The sequence below is a fragment of the Neoarius graeffei genome, chromosome 8 (genome assembly GCF_027579695.1).
Source record: "Neoarius graeffei isolate fNeoGra1 chromosome 8, fNeoGra1.pri, whole genome shotgun sequence".
Lineage (NCBI taxonomy): Eukaryota > Metazoa > Chordata > Actinopteri > Siluriformes > Ariidae > Neoarius > Neoarius graeffei.
This window is the reverse complement of record NC_083576.1, coordinates 13,919,728-13,933,684: the sequence shown is the minus strand read 5'-3', so window position 1 is coordinate 13,933,684 and position 13,957 is coordinate 13,919,728. Positions and strand designations below refer to the sequence as shown.

General features: G+C 41.6%; 1 protein-coding gene across 1 annotated transcript in view; it reads left to right on the top strand.

The window, feature by feature from the left end:
* Positions 1-2,568: 2,568 nt before the first annotated feature.
* The window catches only part of clcf1 (cardiotrophin-like cytokine factor 1), a 29,531-nt gene continuing 18,142 nt past the window's right edge, over positions 2,569-13,957 (top strand). The window contains exon 1 of the mRNA XM_060927319.1: positions 2,569-2,895. Within this exon, the coding sequence (XP_060783302.1) occupies positions 2,880-2,895 (16 nt within the window). The 5' untranslated portion in view covers positions 2,569-2,879. The remainder of the gene's footprint in view (positions 2,896-13,957) is intronic.

Below are 13,957 nucleotides of genomic sequence, written 5' to 3'. Positions count from 1 at the left end.
ACAGATGAGCAATGAGCACACATACATACCCAGAGCAGTGGGCAGCTATTCTACAGCACCCAGGGAGCAGTTCAGGGGTAGGTACCTTGCTCAAGAGCACTTCAGCCATGATACAGAGGGAGGGGAAAGTGCCATTTTCTGTCGATTCTGGGAATTGAACTGGCGACCCTTTGGGCCCAAGGCTGCTCTCTAACCTATAGGCCATGGCTGCCCCCGTATAACTAGATTCTTCTTCTTCTTTCAGCTGCTCCCATTAGGGGTCACCACAGCAGATCTGTTCCACATATTTAATTTGGCATAGGTTTTATACCAGACGCCCTTCCTGATGCAACCCTCCCTAATCTATCCAGGTTTGGGACCAGCACTAAGCATGCACTGGCTTGTGCAACCCCAGTGGCTGGGTATTTTATGTAATCTGCATGTCTTTGAACTGTGGGGGAAACTTGAACAAAAAAGGGGAGAACATGCAAACTCCACACAGAAAGGAAACCCCTCCGGAAACTTCTTGTTGTGAGGTGACAGTGCTCACCACTGCACCACCATGCCAACCTCCTGTATAACTAGATTAGGTGGCTTAATTGCATGACTGAGCAATTGTACAGGTGTAATTCAAGATTCAAGATCAAGAGTCGGGCGGCACGGTGGTGTAGTGCTTAGTACTGTCGCCTCACAGCAAGAAGGTCCTGGGTTTGAGCCCAGCGGCCGGCGAGGGCCTTTCTGTGCGGAGTTTGCATGTTCTCCCCATGTCCGCGTGGGTTTCCTCCGGGTGCTCCGGTTTCCTCCACAGTCCAAAGACATGCAGGTTAGGTTAATTGGTGACTCTAAATTGACCGTAGGTGTGAATGTGAGTGTGAATGGTTGTCTGTGTCTCTGTGTCAGCCCTGTGATGACCTGGCGACTTGTCCAGGGTGTACCCCGCCTTTCACCCGTAGTCAGCTGGGATAGGCTCCAGCTTGCCTGCGACCCTGTAGAACAGGATAAAGCGGCTATGGATGGATGGATGGATGGATGGAAGCTCAAGATTCCTTTATTGTCACTGCACCGTACCGTACGGCACAGTGAAATTGAAGCAAGTAATCCAGTCGGTGTATTTAAACAAACACTTTTATTAGTATTAAGGAGGGTAAAAGTCAGATCTGTACAAGATAAACATTCAAGTAAAAAGATAAACAAATCTATAAGATAGCTAGATAAGCCAATAAAAAAAGATAAACATGTCTTTTCAGGAACTGCTTTAAAAAAATAGTTCTATGTGTATAGGGTGTGACCTATGATACAGCGGGTTATTGCACAGTAATAAGTGAACGGATTGCACAATTAGGCATGATAATTGCACATTTGCCCATGTTAGAGTGCAGTTCAGCATAATAATAATAATAATAATAATAATAATAATAATAATAATAATAATAATAATGCGGCACGGTGGTTTAGTGGTTCGCGCTGTCGCCTCACAGCAAGAAGGTCCGGGTTCGAGCCCCGTGGCCGGCGAGGGCCTTTCTGTGCGGAGTTTGCATGTTCTCCCTGTGTCCGCGTGGGTTTCCTCCGGGTGCTCCGGTTTCGCCCACAGTCCAAAGACATGCAGGTTAGGTTAACTGGTGACTCTAAATTGACCGTAGGTGTGAATGTGAGCGTGAATGGTTGTCTGTGTCTATGTGTCAGCCCTGTGATGACCTGGCGATTTGTCCAGGGTGTACCCCGCCTTTCGCCCGTAGTCAGCTGGGATAGGCTCCAGCTTGCCTGCGACCCTGTAGAACAGGATAAAGCGGCTAGAGATAATGAGATGAGATGAGATGAGATGAGATGAGATGAGATGAGATGAGATGAGATGAGATGAGATGAGACGAGTCACTGCTGTAAACACTGATGGCCACCAGAGGGCGACAAAGCTTTGAAAAGATGTCCGTTTCTATGTAGGGAACTCACAATACTGTAATAGTGATAGTGTTATATCAGTTATATTCAGTCACATGATACAAGATGGGCCTACTGGAAATATCTTTAAAAAAGAAAAAAGGCACATCAAAACAACACAATCCATAAGTCTGTCTGTGTGTGTGTGTGTGTGTGTGTGTGTGTGTGTGTGTGTGTGTGTGTGTGTGTGTGTGTGTGTGTGTCAGTCAGTCTGTCTGTGACTGACAGGTAAAGGTGTGGTGAAGAAATAGAACTCGACAGGTAATACCAGAGGTATGATACATCCGAAAAGAATCTCCAGAGCCGAAAGAGTCGAGTTCGCCTATATGATTCTTCACTGTAAATATAGATAAATATTTTTAACAACACTACAAGCAGATCTATTTCAGTCCAGCTAATAATCTGCTGTTTTATTAACAGTGGCATGGATGACGAGATGAAGTGCAGTGTAGTGTGGAGCTATTAAATTACTGATAATAATCCCCCAGGGGAGTTTTGCGGTTTGGAGCCTCGTGGCCGCGCTCAATCAGACTCTGATAGAGAGAGAGAGAGAGAGAGAGAGAGAGAATGGAGAAAGATAGAGGGGAGGGAGGAGGAGAGGAGAGGAGGAGGAGGATTGAGGGGACTTGACTATAAATTCACTTCTCCGTCACTCACTCACTCATTCACTCACTCACTCATTGAGATTCAAAGCGGACACGCGCAAACCGCGGACGCGCGCAAAACCAGACACGCGCGAAGCGGACACGCGGAGCTGCTCCTAAAGCCGCTCATCCTCTCTTTATAGACTCACGCTGAGTTGTTAAAGAGTCTCTCCGTGGTGTGTGTGTGTGTGTGTGTGTGTGTGTTTTTTTCCCCCCCGACAGTCTGGAGGAGTCACAGGACAGCTCTAATCCGTTTCATAAAAGTTTCATAAACTTTCAGACAGAAGGAAATCAAGTTCATAATCAGATAAAATTAGGAAAATGATGCGCCAGGAAGGTAAGACATCTTCTTAATTTCTCACATGCACAACATCTCAATATTATTATTATTATTATTATTATTATTATTATTATTATTATTATTACAGTATAATAAAATGTCACATTTTTGCATTTATTATTAATATTATTTTTATTTTAAATAACCTTCAACTTTTTTCTTTTTTAAAAGATAAAACTTTTCGTCCAGTCGAACAAAAAAACAAAATTACTTCTCGATTCAACAAACCTTCCCATTATTCGATTCTATTCCAAACCATTTCTGTGACATTCGAAGAAATTGTACTAAAATTCTCCAGGAAACTAAATATTTCAATCCGCCACATAAAGTTTGCAGTCCCAGGAATTGATTTCCTTTCCCTTGTTTCTTTTCTTTTTCTCAAAACTGTTAGTGATCTTTTTTTTACAATATATTTTTTACAATATGAAGATTTCAGGTCTGTTCTTACAAACCTGGTGTTGTTCTGAGCCTGATGAGAGGACTGGCTTTCATATTTCCATATCTGATCTTTTAGCTTTTCTGTAGTTTACAAAGTTTCAAATGAAGCAATGAAACTATTATGAAACTCTGGAAAGTCAGGATAGTGGTAAAAAAATATGTTAACTTGTGAAAATAAATGAACGAAATGACGTAATTGGTTTAGGAAATAGGATTGTATACACATTTAGATTGGGCAGATTGGAAGGAAGGGATTTGGACAAATATTTAAAAGCAGTATTGGAGACTGGGTTGTGGGTTTATATCTAGTAACTGGTAACTCAATCTTTTGCTGTTATTTTTGGTGATTTACATGTAAGACTGACATCATTATGAAGGTTTGGAAGGCACGAAACACACACTGGAATTAGTGTGTGTTTTTTTTGTTTTTTTCTCGATCAGTGTGTGTCACTGTACAGGAATAAAGTGTGTATTAAAATTAAATCTTTAAATCTCAATCCCTAAAGCTACGGTTTTCAGTTTTCACGGACACACACTTTAGTCAATGATTTTGTTGGCTTCAGTGATCAGTTTTTTCCCCTCGTAGTTACTTGTATTTTTTTTTTTCATTTTTTGTTAAGTGTTTTTTTAAGATAAATTTAAACAGCAACTTAAATAATACGTTGTTTTTCCCACATAAAGCCACATAATTATCCTAAACATCAGCATTTTTATGCTTTTCTATCACTATAGGGTCCTTATGCTTCTCAATAAAACTAAAACACACTGAGGACATATACAGTAGAATAGGACACACACATACACACACATACACACACATACACTCGAACACATGCACACACAATGAAACACAAAGGGGGAGGGATGGAGTTCATAGGTCGAGGGTCACCCTTGTTAACTGACACTAATATGAGAAAGTACATTATTCACGTTAGTCAAGGTTTGAGCACTCACACACACACTTAGGGTGCACACAGTCCCACACATACCACCTGTCCATGGGGAACCATGTCTGTGAAAAGTAGGGTGAGTGTGTGACGAAATGATGCGATTTACACTAAAAGAAAGCAGCAGAGCAGAGTGTCATGCTCACACCACCCACCCACCCACACACACACACTTCCTCCTGCTCCCTCTCTTCCTCCTCTCCCAGTTTATCTTCAGCGCTTTTTTAAATTTCCGTCCCTTTCACACACACACGCATGCATGCACGCCAACTTTGCACACTTAATCCATCATGGCGATCACGCAACCACAACCACCGAACACACTCGGACTCATGCCGATGAATGGTATAAAAAAGACAATGCTGTTATTAACGTGTCACTGACATCCACACATTTTCATTTTTACCCTTGCGAAAAAAAAAGTTCGGAGACAATCTGGGTCTGGGGAGGGAGGCGAAAAAAAAAGATGGAGGGTAACATGGAAGAAGGAACATGGAAGGAGAGGAAGAGAGGTAGAGGAGCAGCGTAGACGCTTATGCTTGAAAGGATGAGATAGAGAGATGGAGTGATTGAGAGGGGGATGGAGAGTGAGGGTTAATGCAGCCCAGATTCTCTCCAAGTAAGAGAAAGAAAGAGAAAGAAAAGTACAGAGTGAGTTTTAGGAAGAGAGAGAGAGAGAGAGAGAAGTGCACAGGGGAATGATATAAAATGAGTTGGTCACGGTTTGAACAGTTACACATGCTGTTTACATTTTTCCCAAATTAACATGGCCCCCTCGCTTTACCGACTCCCTCTCTCCTTCCCTCTCTTTCTCTGTCTATCTCTTGGACGGTTCCCTTCTCCACACTTTTCAGCGAAGAACGGGAAGTTCGGATAAGTAGACCGCTCCCTGCGCTTGTTCGCTATTTATTTTGATGAGAGGGCCGTGTCAGGAGTTAACAGAAACCTGAGGCTGATGGAAGATGGAAAAACGGAGGGTGGGGGGGAGAACAAGAGGGGCAGATAATTAAAAAAAGGAAGAGAAAGGTAATTAGAGAGGTAAAAAGGACTTACGAGAGTCAAGCGGTGCACAGAGAGAGAGAGAGAAAGAAAGAGAGAGAGAGAGTTTTTTGGAAGATCTGAAGGAAAAACAGTCAGAAAAGGAAGGATGAAGGAGAGGAATGAGAGGGCAATGGGTTTTAGGGATTTGCTCTTAATCCATTTTTTTATTCTTTTTTTTTTTATTCTTGCTTTTGTTTTGATGTTTGTTGGCGGAATTGACAATGTTTCAGGCCAAATGTGATCAATTTGAATTTCACTGCTTCCAAGCATCTACAAGGAGACTGCGTGCCCATGTGTGTGTGTGTGTGTGTGTGTGTAGAGGGAGACGGATCTTTACATGATGGCTAGTACATGTGAGTGATGCTAATACACAATACTCAAGTGTGTACTCTGTGTTCATGGTCTACATATTGGTGTGTGTGTGTGTGTGTGTGTGTGTGTGTGTGTGTGTGTGTGTGTGTGTGTTGAGTTAGTGAAGGAATGCACATTTGATTGAGTGCAGGCTGCACATAAATCTCCACTTTAACTGTACACAGACACACAACATGGACCCTGACCCTTAACTCTCCCCTACACACACACACACACACACACACACACACACACACACACACACACACGCAAACACTAAGCTCTTTGTGTATGGACCTGATCAGTTATTTGGCTCACATAACATTTTATTGATGCGCTATGAAGTATATCATGTTTTATGATACGGTGCATTCCCCAAAGCTCGGGTGTGAAGTGCAACAACAAATCAGAGACGTGTATCCTGCTGCGCACGTATGTGTGTGTGCGTGTGTGTGTGTGTGAGAGAGAGAGAGAGACTGAAAGAAGAGCAGGATGTATTGATCTGCACATTTCTCATCATATCATTGCTGCCAGCTGTTGGCTCGTGAACACTCTTTTTCTCTTCAGCACACACACACACACACACACACACACACACACACACACACACACACACACACACACAAATCCCCTCTAATAAAAAGCGTCATTTCTCAATGGGTTTCAGAGATCCACTTCAGAGGAGATGTCTCCGAGAAAAAAGCTCGCCTCAATATGATAGTTTTTAGATCATGCTCAGCCACCTAATTCCCGTCCAGTTGCGTTCGTCAGCGGCGAAAAATCGAAACATCAATCACAATTAGGGCTCTCTGTGTGAGGCATGCTGTATATTGGCGAAGGATCAGCGCTGCTCTGTGTTCCTTCTCCAACTATATATGATGGATTAGTTGTGAAACAAACACAGTGCAAAGTGTGACTCAAAACAGGGGACGCAAAACGACTACACAAAAGCAGTGTCTTTATCTATTAATAAGAATTAACGTCAAAATGAAAATCATGCAAAACTTGATTCAGGGTACAAATGGTGGCATATCAGACTATATATTAATGAAGTAACCTAAACAAGTGTGTCACCTGGCAGCAACACGGTTACTACTCAACACGTTTACCCGCATCAGGAAATCCAGATGTGTGGCATGGTGGTGTAGCGTGCAGCTCCACGTGAGCAATCCACCTGAGCTCAGGTTACTGTCTGGCTCCCATGAGTTCCATGATCTCCTCGTGTCTGTATGGATTTCCTCCAGGTTCTCCATTTCCCTCCCATCTCCTAGGTAGCTGGCTTGGCTCAGATAAATTATCCCTAGGTGTGATTCATATGGTGCCTGGAGGACTGGAACCAAATAAAAAGAGTGGCACCTAACCCCTAAAAAGATGCTAATAGGCATCAAATCATCAAATCACTTAATGTTCACTCACATCAAACATCAGAATGGGAAAAATTGTGATCTCAGAGTGTGACTTTCTTTCACTGGGGCATGGGCGTTGGTTTGAGCCAGATGGACTGGTTCGAGTATTTCAATGAGAAACATGCAATAGTCTTGAGAGTTGACACAGACAGAATGGTGCGAAAAGCAAAAAACACTGAGTTGAGTGAGCAACAGTTCTGTGGGTGGAAACAAATGTCTTGTTGATACGAGAGTTCAGAGGAAAATGGTCAGATTGGTTCGAGGTTTTTTTTGCAAAGAAGGATATAGTAACTCATAGCAATTCTTTACAGCCGCAATGAGCAGAAAAGCATCTCAGCATGAAACAGAAAATAGAAGACCACATTGGGTTCCTCTCCTGCACCCAAGAACAGGAACCTTAGAATCAAGAACAAGTTCCTGTCCTGATCAGTAATTTAGGAAAACTGATAAGTTTTGATTTGTCTGTATTAAAGAAAGCTGAATTGATAAAATATGAATGATCTAAAAATATAAGTTCTCAGCCACCAAGGAGGTTCTGCTTCACGGATCCGGGAGCGACAGCGCTGACTCAAACCCAGCTGTTTAGAGATGTTTTCAGTTTATTGAAAGACAAATATGAGTATTGCATATATCCATATTCAGGAGCATAGTGTAGTGTTGTAGCAATATGATTGGATGATGTGATTTCAGGAAGCCGAGTTGGCTGAGTGTGATAGGGTCGCTTCAATGGGTGATGGAAAATTACTGATCAGGGTAGCTTTATGAAAAACAGAAGAGAAGAAGAAGCCTTTATTTGGTCAAGAACAGTGAATTCCTCCTCTGCATTTAACCCATCTGAAACAGCGAGCACACAAGTGAGCAATGAGCACACACGTACATACCCAGAGCAGTGGGCAGCTATGCTACAGCACCCGGGGAGAAGTTGGGGGTTAGGTACGTTGCTCCAGGGCACTTCAGCCATGATACAGAGGGAGGGGAAAGTGCTGTTCATTCACTCAGCTCCCCTCACATTATCCCTGTCGGTTCTGGGAATCGAACCAGGACCCTTTGGGCCCAAGGCTGCTTCTATCACCTTCAGGCCATGGCTGAGAGAGAGAGAGGGCAGATGTGCAAGTGAATATAAGTTTCAAAAATTGAACTAAAACTAGCCAAAAGAAGTAGCAAGCATGCGAAATAAATGTCTCAAGGACCAACTGGGATCAATTAAAAAACAAAAGCTGTGCAATCAGGAGGAGGCTAATGAGGACCTGATTAGCATTAACATGTGGCAGTCCTTAGTAAGTGCCTGATCAGGGTGGCAGTGGTTTACTTTTGACTACTAGTTTGTTTCTGCCAGCTAAGAACATGAATATGAGATAGATCGAAAATGAAATTGAGGAAATGTCCAAGCCAGACTTCACACACCATTCGGACAGTGCTGGCGTTTCTAACTCTGAGGGTTTTCCCTTCGTGTTTGCTGATGTTTCCATGGACATAGTAGTAGGGCTCATTAATTTTAAAAGAAATCAATAAAAATTGAAAGGAAAGGTCTTTTTTTTTAACCAAGGCAACTTTCTTTTGTAATCTAGATATTTGGAGCATTAAACAGATCCAGATCCAGATCCCACTGCATTACATCCTTTCTCCATGGTGTAGTCCTGTGACGTGACCAGTGTTCCCAGGAGAAGCTCCTGACCAGGATAAATATGAATGAATGAATGAATGAATGAATGAATCGAGATTCTATGGATAAGCAAAACAGAAATCACTAGAACCCTACACGCCCTACACCGTTCCTCTGATGTTGCACAGCCTGCATTTGTATATCAGAACATGATAAGTATAATTTATGACACACTAATGCACCATTCAGGTGGTACAGTGGTGTAGTGATTAACACTGTTGCCTCACAGCAAGAAGGTTCTAGGTTTGAGCCCAGTGGCCAACAGGGGCCTTTGTGTGTAGAGTTTGCATGTTCTCTCCGTGTCTGCATGGGTTTCCTCCAGGTGCTCTGGTTTCCCCCACAGTCCAAAGACATGCAATTAGGCTAATTGGCTACTCTAAATTGCCCAGAGGTGTGAATGGTTGTTTCTCAAGCCCAGAAATTCACATGGTCTATGAGACTAAGGCCACATCCACACGACAACGGCAACGTGATGTTATTTAAAAAAAATATCGCCTCCAAATGGGCAACGATCAGTAGAAATCAGGTCCATATGGCAACGCAACGCTTGCTGAAAACGATGCAATACACATGCCACACCTCTAGGGGCGCTGTAAGACGGTCCCTTCGGACACACCAGAACAACCCATACGAAAAAGAACAGTAAAGAACTTATAAGAGTTTACCACTGTCTTAGTAGTAAATCCTTATAAATAAATATATATATGCCATGTATGATTTACTCCTGAAAGTGGCCCATTTTGCATTTTCCTCATACAAATTTTTTATGAAAATCTAGTATGTATGAAGTGAACATTGTGCATGGTTTTTACAGATAATGTGTATGATGAATTACACCGTCTTTGTATGCTTCATGTAATGTTTGTAGTTTTAAATTATATTTTACAGTTTAAAATGTACATGCCTTTTATATGTAAATCCAACACAAACATATGTGGATTTACATATAAAAGGCATATACATTTTAAACTGTAAAATATAATTTAAAACTACAAACATTACATGAAGCATACAAAGACGGTGTAATTCATCATACACATTATCTGTAAAAACCATGCACAATGTTCACTTCATGCATACTAGATTTTCATAAAAAATTTGTATGAGGAAAATGCAAAATGGGCCACTTTCAGGAGTAAATCATACATGGCATATATATTTATTTATAAATCCTTATAAGGATTTATCCTTATATTTATAAGGATTTACTACTAAGACAGTGGTAAACTCTTATAAGTTCTTCACTGTTCTTTTTCGTATGGGAATAGAAGTAAGGACGCATGCGCATAAACTATTATGCGCGAGACTTCATATTAGCCACAAAGTCAGGAAAATCTGTTTGTAAAATTACATTATAATGACCAAATACAATGAAAAGTATTTTTCCAGTCTCACCTGTGAAAGGTAATCCCATGTGATCTCCTTTGGACGGTAAACCTGTTGGTACAGTTAAACGCAGCTAATCTTTATTCTCCGCTTTGACCTTTCCAATATGGCGGCGAGGATGACGTACGCGGAAGGCGGCGTCTTTAATTGTCCGGAATAAATTGAATACTACACGTTGATGGATTAATTTGCTGTTTCTCACCTGTGAAAGGTAATCCCATGTGATCTCCTTTGGACGGTAAACCTGTTGGTACAGTTAAACGCAGCTAATTTTTATTCTCCGCTTTGACCTTTCCAAAATGGCGACGAGGATGACGTACGCGGAAGGCGGCGTCTTTAATTGTCCGGAATAAATTGAATGATACACGTTGATGGATTAATTTGCTTTTCTACGCCCTTTTTTGAGGAATGTATTGTAGGACTTAAACCATCATCTGAAGAGGTGAGATCGCTCCTTTTTCCCCCTTATTTTTGCTGGCGGGATTGACTCTGCCCTAAGGGCTATTCTCTCTCTCTCACTTTGCACCAGGCATTACACAATAAATATTCACAGTGAAAATATTTTGTAAGCGCGTTTCATGAACCAAGTTATAGGATTTCTTGACAACTCGCATCGCATCGCAATGAGATCATTGGCACTACTGGTGTTAAGAATCAGACCATTTTATAAATGAATATTTTGCTGTAGAGCTGCAGTGTTTGTACAATTGCATGTTTTTGCTTCACTATTACTGTCACTATTCTGCTTCTTGCATTACTACTGTGAACTAACACTGAACATAATAATAATAATAATAATATCCAAGCTCGTGTTTCACTCTCACTAGTGCTCTGTAAGGCTTTTTCCTGGTGATATTCGTTACACTTCTACCCAGCGTGAAGCACTCACAGTCATGTGGTTGTGACGTCATCGTAAACAAATCCGTTTTACTCATCCAGACGACTTCACAACGGCAACGTTGCCAGATCTTTCCACTCTGGAACCCGTTCTCAAAAAGATTGCGTTTTGGGCACCCAAAACGCCGGTGCCGTGTGGACGCCAGGCCTAAACGATAAGCAATTGTATCGGAGTCACCCGAATCCGTTGCCGTGTGGACAGGGCCTAACTCAGATTCGAGATCTTCAGCTGTCTGTTTTGGAAAAGAATTCAGAAACGCTTTGGCGCTGGCCTCAGATTCCTGTTCTTGGTTGACTGGAGTTGAACCCAATGTGGTCTTCTGAAGTTTTAGCCCATCTGCCTCGGGGTTTGAAGTATTGTTCTTTCTGAGATGCTTTTCTGCTCACCATGGTTTTAAAGCGTGGATATTTGAGGCCTAGATTGGTTCGGTTTGAACCAGTCTGGCCGTTCTGCTGTAGTGTGTGAAAATCCATCACCAGTTTCTGAAATACTCGAGCCAATCTGCCTGCCAAGATTGAAGTCACCGAGATGAATTTTTGATGTTTGATGTGAACTTTCCCACTCGTTGCACAGGTTGCTCATTGCACTCCAGACTACCGGTATAAGCCCAGGATAACTGTCATAAGTTAAAGTCAGGAAAAGGTGTGTCAGTCTATGTGGTAAAGTTATATTTGTGTGAGTGTGTGGTTAAAGCGCACAATTTAACACGTGAAACTTTCTTAGCATATTTAATAAAAGCTTTTGTGCGTCGCTCTGCTTTCTGCGACCGAAAGAAAAGCAGGGAAGAAAAGAGAGGCAGAGAAGAGAAAAGGAAAACTGGCAGGCCTAATCGAGGTTAATAAGCTGCTGTTATTTTGGCTGGGGGCAAAAAAGAGAGAAACTGCTTCAAAAGAATGAGAGAGAAAGGAGGTGTGCACAGGAGGAGGATTAAAAACAACTTGACAAGCGAGGCCAGCACTGAGAGAGAAAAGAGAGGGGGGGAAGGCGGGAGATTAGAGAACTGGCAAAAGAGGGAAGAAGGTGAAAGAGGGTAGAAAGAGGCGCGAGGGTTACGGGACTGGACAAAAGGATGGTAGACGGTTTTAAAGAGGAGAAATGAGAGGGAGTGATGGGGGAGGAGGAGGAACGGAGAGCACATATTTCACACCTGCTGAAGACTCAACGCCTCAAACAAGTAATTACACATCTCCACCGTGTCCCTCTCGCTATCTGACAAAAGAAAGAGTGTGTGCCATGTTTGTGCTCGAGGACACCCTGAGGCTTCCCCAGACACGCACACACAAAATTAGAGTACTGTCTGAGCCACTCTGAAGTAGGAGAGATCATTTGCTGCCATTTTCCCCGCATGACTTCAAGGCTTAAAAGGGTTCCAAAGACTCATGATGGTCGCACACACACCCGTTCACACACACATGCACACATACACTCATCATAAACACTCATCATAAACACCCAGATAAGCAAACTTTCCAACGTATGGCATGTAAACTGTGAATTGGCTTTAGGACAAAGATACTGTATCCCAAATTGGAACATGCAACAGCAATTTCCAAACAAAAACACACCAGACCACACACACACACTCAAACACTTGATGCACACTGCCACAACGTAAATCTAAAAATTCTCTGATAAGAGCTCGTTCACTTGACATGGAATTTTCTTGACACGTTTGAAATCTGAAACACTTTTGCTACACTCACATCTTCAACACGACTCATGACTCATCCCCTGTATTTGTTTTTAAGCACAACGTCAAACTGTAATTGAGGTTTTATTTTCTGTTTTGTTTTGTCCTCAAGGCATCTTCACTGTCTTTGCCAGTTGACATGACAAAAACATACAAGAATCATATATTAAAAAAAATAAACGTGTGTGTGTGTGTGTGTGCGTGCATGTGTGTGTGTGTGGGGGGGGGTTGTTGGGGTTGTTAGGGTTGACGGGGGGGCTGGGTGGGCGATGACTTACCGAGTTACGCCAAGGGAAGGGAGAAATTTGTGAAACAATGCTTGGGAAATCAAAACTATAACCTGCCTTTTTTTCCCCCCGCTTGCCACAGTGCTTTCGGTCGCTTAAAATCATTCCACATGTCTGGCACTGTCGTTTTGCACAGTAGTAAGTCTCATTACTTCCTCACAAAACATAATTAAAAGTATAAATTGTAAGCCCATGAACCCATAAATTGCAATCTACAAAACTAGTAAAATGAGACTGAACTTTTTTTTTCCTTCGTTGGTCTAATTTACATTCATGTTATAATAATGAGTCATAATGGTGGTAGGTTTTACAATGGAAATGATGTATTATAGCCTTTGCACACTAAATCCTGCATTCAGCATGTATACACACAACAGATGGATAGATAGATAGATAGATAGATAGATAGATAGATAGATAGATAGATAGATAGATAGATAGATAGATAGATCTAAAATAGAATTTAAGATTTAGAAGAGCTAAAGGGAAACATAATTATGCAACCAGTCATCCGTCTATCTATCTATCTATCTATCTATCTATCTATCTATCTATCTATCTATCTATCTATCTATCTATCTATCTATCTATCTATCGTGTGTGTGTTGATGCTGAATTTTTTTCTCTTGTAAATCTTCTCAAACTTTATTTTCGATCTTTTTTCAACACGGATGGAAAACATGCCTTTAACCTTTAAAAAAATGTGTTAACCCATCGCAGGGGAAAATCTAGGGAGAAAAAAAATGCTGACAGGATGCATTTTTTTCTTTTCTCTTAAACCAGTAACAGGATTGAAAGTAACATGGTTGCTTTTTTTTGGCACTGAATGAGCAAATACACTAAATGTGATCATTTCTGTTTGCAAAATTCGATTTTTTTACAATTAATAATTTATGTTCAGTCTGTACTTTGGTGTAACATATGACCTCATCGGTTAATATCACGATCACGT